Below are 6,000 nucleotides of genomic sequence, written 5' to 3'. Positions count from 1 at the left end.
GAATGACATCTTCAAAAACTAGCTGCCAACAGCAAACCCATAAGTGCTCTGGCTCTTCCAAGCTTAGATTTGAGCCCATTATTTCTCTAAGTGTGTCTGTAACAGAAGTACTAAGTCACAAAAAGTCAAGTGCTGCAGGTTTTTATTCTGTATTTCTTTTGTAGTTACTCCGTGAGGCTGATTGGCCTGCTGACAGAGTAGAAGGTAGTGCTGAAGGAGGCCTTGGAGGCCCTCAGTCCTTTCTAGTCCATCACCACATCCCCAGTAGGGTCTCTTCCGTCTCTGCTCTTTGAGAGAAACACTTGTCTATCCCATTCTTACACATCTTCAATAGCAAAGATGATTTTTTTTCCAAATCCTTCCTCAAGAGACTCTTTTATTTTTACCCCTAGGATTCAGTTATTTATCTGGGGATAATTCCTTTAGTATAAGTTTATTTTAAAAATAATTACCCAGAGGCCACGTAAAGGGTAACTTACTTAATTTGCATGTCTTATTATTTTCTTAACATACTTCTTCCCTCCCGCCTGCTGTGCAGGGTTTATCACACTCTCATGAGGCCTTGTTTTGGGGTAAGACTGTGAGGTCTTTGGGGCAGAAGTGGAGGCTGGTCAGTCTGTAGCGTAGCCGTGCTGCCACATTTGAAATGCGTAATAACCTGGCCAGGCAGATGATTTCTGAAATGGCCCAGATAAAAGGTAAATGTTTAGATTGTCTGCCCACTGTGGTAACTGTTGCTGTGTGAGTGCTACAGCATTTAAAAAGGCAGCAAATATTGCTTTTTTTGTTTGTTTTGTTTGGTTTTTTTTTTTTTTTTAAGAAAAGAGGTATATTATGTGTAGCTTATTGATCCTTCCTTCAGCCAAGAGGCTGATTGCAGGATTGTTTGATTGCTCAGCTAATGGTCTGACCAGCAGCAATTACCATTTTCTCATGGGGAGAGCCAAGGTAGCTCTATAAAGGGGGGGTGGACACTTGGGTAAGGTTTGGTTTTGTTTCAGCTGGGGACATTTTAATACAAGCACATGTGAGAGGCAGGCTTTGGGAACGCGTGGTTCTGGAGAGGTAATTGGTCACAGTGAACTGGGTTTATGTTTCTTAAATGTCTGTAATTAAGCTCGACTTGAGATGCAGAGTGAATTGATTCTTTTTAGGAATCTTATTCTCTTTCCCCTCTAGTCGCAGACCAAGGTACCATCATATCAGGATGTGTGCAGACAAAACAAAAGGAAGTCCCAGTAGATAATATATACCAGCAGTCTGCTGCCTTCCTAGTAAAGACAACACGAAAATATCAAAGCTATTTGGAGAATGAATTTGAGGATAGATTTTTTTTTTTTTTACTTGCCTAACAGAATCTACCTTGAGAAAGAAATATTGATTCATTTTCTGTCAGTTGTAATTTTTTTTTTGCAGTAGATGGTAAAGGTAGCCTTTCAGAAATCCAAATTTTCCTGGCACATCAGAGCAAAGGATGTTGTAGTCCTTCTGAGTGCAGACTAACAAGAGTTATGCTTGCCAGCGTGCTTACCCCCTTTTTGCATCTTCAGGTAGGTCTTTGGGACTGCTCTAGAGTCACCTCCTGGACTTTATTCATAAGCAGGAGCTCAGATCTGGACATGTTCTTGCCAGTCCTGGGAGGACACAAGCCCAGTCTGGAAGGTCTTGACGCCAGTTCCACTGGGACCATGTGGTGGTTTCATGGCATTGCCCTTTGCAAAATCACAGACTCCCCTGTAATCTTTGTTCCTGTGACCTTGTTTGCAAGTTTAGTAACTTAATTCTTTTCACTGTAACCCCTGAGGATGTTTCTTTGTTCCTGATTTTTTTTCTCCTGCCCTTCTCCAATCCATTTCCAATTCTGAAAAATGGAGATAGAGTAGCAAGCACTGTCCTGCAGAGCTGTGAGATTTGTTTCATCTCTTTCTCCCACCCTGAGAAAAAGCTCTTCACAGCAGAACACAAATTCCCACAACAGCAAGGCTTCAGATTTCAAGTGGCCAGAGCACCCAGCAATAGGAAATTCAGATTGAGTCCGAGAGCCGCATCCTGGCCAGAGGTCATTGAGGCTGCACTGCTGTGGCCAAGGTGGTTGCCTTCAAAGGAGGTCAGTCATCACCACTACTCAGAGTAGTAAGTGGCACCTGTCCTACACAAACCTGCCTTCTGGCCAACACAACAAGCTTTGGTGTTGCAGAGGGTAGAGGGTGACGCAATATGAAGATGTGGAGAGAGACCTACCTTCGCTGTATCCTTGGGCAGTTCCCTCTCCAGAGGCACCTGCCATTGCTGAGTAATTGGCTCAGCTAATTTGTAACTTGGCTATTTTTATGTAGTGTGTAAATATTTATTTGCATAAATATTTATTTACATAAATAGGACTGCATATCACCGATATATGAAGTGATAAATTAAAAGTGTCACAGAGGGATGTTTACAACTCATTTGTTTGATGGATTTATTTTTTTTTAAGGTTGAAAAGGGGGAAAAAAAAGGTTTTTTTTTCCTTTTCTTTGCCAAAATTGAGAATGGATGAAGGGTTTCACATTGTTTATCTGTAGAAACAATGTGATTTATCTGTAGTCTTGGTCCCTGAGAGTGAGCAATGCAGCAAGCAGTTGTAATTTAATACTAAGCCGATGAGAGGTGCATTGATTTTTACAGCAGGTGAAGATTATGCAAGAACAGCCTCTAGCATTACTTGTGGAGTAAGGGAGGGAAGTGGCTAATTTTTTGCCTAGTGGTGACAGTATAGATTTTTTTTTTACACGACTCAGCAAAAATACTGTTCTACGGGTATCACAGCAGCTTGCTTTAGCTTTTGATTTCCAGTTAACATATCTTGACAATTTTGCTATATCTAGGTCTTCTTTTTTCCTGAGGACTGAGCATGTTGTTTATTTGCTCATGATTTCTGGAAAGAGAAGAGAAGGAAAGGTAATTTTAGTTTTAGTTCCTTGCAGGCACCTTGTGAGTATTTCATGTTCCCTTCCCCATTTGAAACACTTATGTGATGGTCTGAGAACAGAAGAAACTCATTTTACCGATGGAATCTCAGTGTTTTGTTTGCAGAGAGCTTGAGTTGCTGCTGGGTGCATGTAGGGGGAAGAGGGAAGGCAAGGAGAGCCAGGCGTGTTCCTTGTTGTAGCTTCTCAGCTCCATTTGCTTTAAACTTAAACTTTTTCCTAAATCCTCTCCTACAAGAACCTCCTGTTGAAAATAGCGGGGAATTCAAGCTCCTGTTTTCATTTATGACTCAGCAAAGTTAACCATGTGTTAAATTACTGAAGCAGCTTTGATGTGATTTCCTGTGTGTGGAGAAGTGGAGAAAGCCAAACCTCTTATGTTCTGCTTTACTACCCGATGTAAAATAAAAGGTGCTCCTTTAGTCCCCATCTCCATCTGAATATTTCACTCCCATTTGCTTTCATCACATGTACAGCGAGGACAGCAGAAGCAATCGTTTACATCCTACAGAACACAGCTCTCTTTGGGAGAGCAGTACTTACAGGTGCTGCAGGAAATAAGTTTCCCTTCGTAGCAGGAGGAGGAGGTTGGTGGTATAAAAAAGTGCATCTGCAAATAAATTTGGCAACCTCTGCAAAGGCTCCTGAGACACTGGGACTGACCATTATTCAAAAACCTTGATCTAGCACTGGCCCTGCTCCAAGAGCTTTGTTCTCTAAAGGTGCCCTGACAGGGACTTACCCTCCAGCACTGGAACGGGCGATGCCTCCTTCGCTGTAAGAGAAAGTGCCCAACGCTGCTCATCAGCCGAAGGAGACATGTCCCCACAGGTGGGATTGCTCTGGCGCAGTGACAGCGAGCTTTGGCAGCCCCTCATTGAGTCGGTGGGCGCGAGCAGGGCTTGTGCATCGTCCCGATGGTCGGCAGCGAGAGGCTGTGCCCTGCCCAGTTCCACCGGTAGCCACGCTGGGCGTTAGACTTTGTTTGCCCAGTTGAGGAGGCTGCTCTCTCCCTCTTGGCCGTTCCTTCCCCATCGATGGTTCCGAGCAGATCGAGAGGCTGAACGGTAGCAGTCTGGTTTGTTAAAAGATAAATATCTACAGTGTGAGACGCTGATGCTGCAGGGTCCATCCACATCTCCGAGCCTCTCGCTCAGTATGCTCCATTTTGTCCTTCTTCAAGCATCCGTGGGAGATAGGTATTACAACTCTGGTGATATCAAAATCCAGTGTGCAGAGACATCACAAGTAATGTTATCCCTGAAGAAGGCTTTTCTCATTTTTTCTTCGGTTATTTTGGGGAAAACACTGCTCTCGTGGCACCAGCTGGCTGGCTGTCTCTGTAAACCTTCCTTTTTTTATTTTTTTTCTATTTTTTTTTTTTGCTGCTGTGAATCAGAAAATACATTGAAATTTTCTGTAGCGGAGGGAAGGCGGCAGTTGGGCGTCTGTTAATAGCCTCAAAGTAACTAATGAGGATGTGCAGTCAGAGCGATTGATTGAATAGCTGCAGTCCTGTGTGTTCCTTTTTTCACTCGCTCACTTGCTCGCTTGCTCTCCGCAAGCTGTGGGAGGGGAGGGGGAACAGAGAGACCCAGCTTGCTCTTGAGTGGAAGTAGCACGGATCCCCAGGGCCAGGCAGCCAGGAATGGAAGTTTAAGCTGCATCTGGCTCTTGAAAGGAAAACGGCAGGAGTCAAAATGTCACTGTCTGGAGTCACTGCTTACTCCTGCTCTTTAAGATTCTGAAGATAACAATGGACTTTCTGCTAGGAAGTGATTTTTTCCCTCCCCGTGTTGGGGGATGTTTTGTGAAGCTGGATTCCTTTAAGTCTGGCAATTGAGCTGGAGATGGGCAGCAGTTGTGATAAAGGTATCTGTATCTATATCTGTGTCTATCTAGCTCTCTATAAAAATGCATTTATGTAGAGTATATGTGTGCTTGTGTAGAGATTGTCAATAGTGGGTATACTTTATTGTACTATTATTACAGTATTTATACTAGAAAAAGATACAAGTGCATCTTTTATGAATATTTGTGCTCCTCAGATCAGCCTGCATGGATTTAAGATGCCAAAGTCGTATCTTAGTAAAGTCATATTACCAGAATGAGGAGAAGTTGACCTATTTTTTTTATCTGCAGAGAGATATATGTCATATTACCCGGGCAGTTCTGAGTCTTCTGTTGGTTGCATGGTTGGAGCAAGTAGTGTGATCGTATAAGACCGAACTTTGACCTTTGTCAAATTGTGTTCAGCTCTGATTAAAACTGAGCTTCCCTGTGTCTTGATTTTAGTTATCTGTTAATTGCTGCATTGCTTATGTAAAAAAAAAAAAAAAAAAAAAAAAAAAAAAAAAGGCATAGTTTCAGATGCTCTGAATACTATCTCACAAACAGTGATAGGATACTAAGTATATTGGGGCATTGATCTTTACCAGCATTTTTATTTTAATTGCCTATTGCCTACGATCAAGTCAGATTCACAACCTTGAATCTGTCAGTGGAAATGCCATTGTAATTTAGTAAGTAAATAAGATGTAGGACAGTAGGTGAGTGTAATTCAGCAGTTTAGTGATGCACTTGAAACTTTGCTGAGGCGTCTGTCCTATAGAGCATAAAACCTGACTATTCCCCACCCCCCGGCGCCCATTCACCACCTTCTTCTTCTCTTCTTTAGAGGTCCCAGCAGAGAGATCTCCTCGCAGACGGAGCATCTCCGGGACCAGCACCTCTGAGAAAACCAACTCCATGGATGCTTCGAATACTTCTCCTTTCAAAGTGCCAGTAAGTGTGCCTTTCCTGCAAAGGAGGAATTCTTCTCATTGAATTGGAGGAGGAGATTAAATTATCACAGTATATAACTAAGCTCTTTAAAAGAAAAGAAAAAGTATTTAGTTAATAGTTCCAGTTGACCAAGAGGTATTGCTGTCAACTGTCATGTATTAGCAATGAGATTTCTGGTAGATCTGTGACTTGCTTATTTTCATGGGATTGATCTAAAGTTGCAAATAGTGAAACATCAGTGTTAATGTGG

General features: G+C 42.5%; 1 protein-coding gene across 1 annotated transcript in view; it reads left to right on the top strand.

The window, feature by feature from the left end:
* RASAL2 (RAS protein activator like 2) overlaps positions 1 to 6,000 on the top strand; it is a 125,393-nt gene that overhangs the window by 69,063 nt on the left and 50,330 nt on the right. Inside the window, exon 4 of the mRNA XM_029084264.1 lies at positions 5,644 to 5,750. Within this exon, the coding sequence (XP_028940097.1) occupies positions 5,644 to 5,750 (107 nt within the window). The remainder of the gene's footprint in view (positions 1 to 5,643; positions 5,751 to 6,000) is intronic.

This window comes from Antrostomus carolinensis, unplaced genomic scaffold (assembly GCF_000700745.2).
Source record: "Antrostomus carolinensis isolate BGI_N321 unplaced genomic scaffold, ASM70074v2 scaffold8043, whole genome shotgun sequence".
Classification (NCBI taxonomy): Eukaryota; Metazoa; Chordata; class Aves; order Caprimulgiformes; family Caprimulgidae; genus Antrostomus; species Antrostomus carolinensis.
The sequence above is the reverse complement of the archived record's forward strand: the minus strand, read 5'-3'. Positions and strand labels throughout refer to the sequence as shown.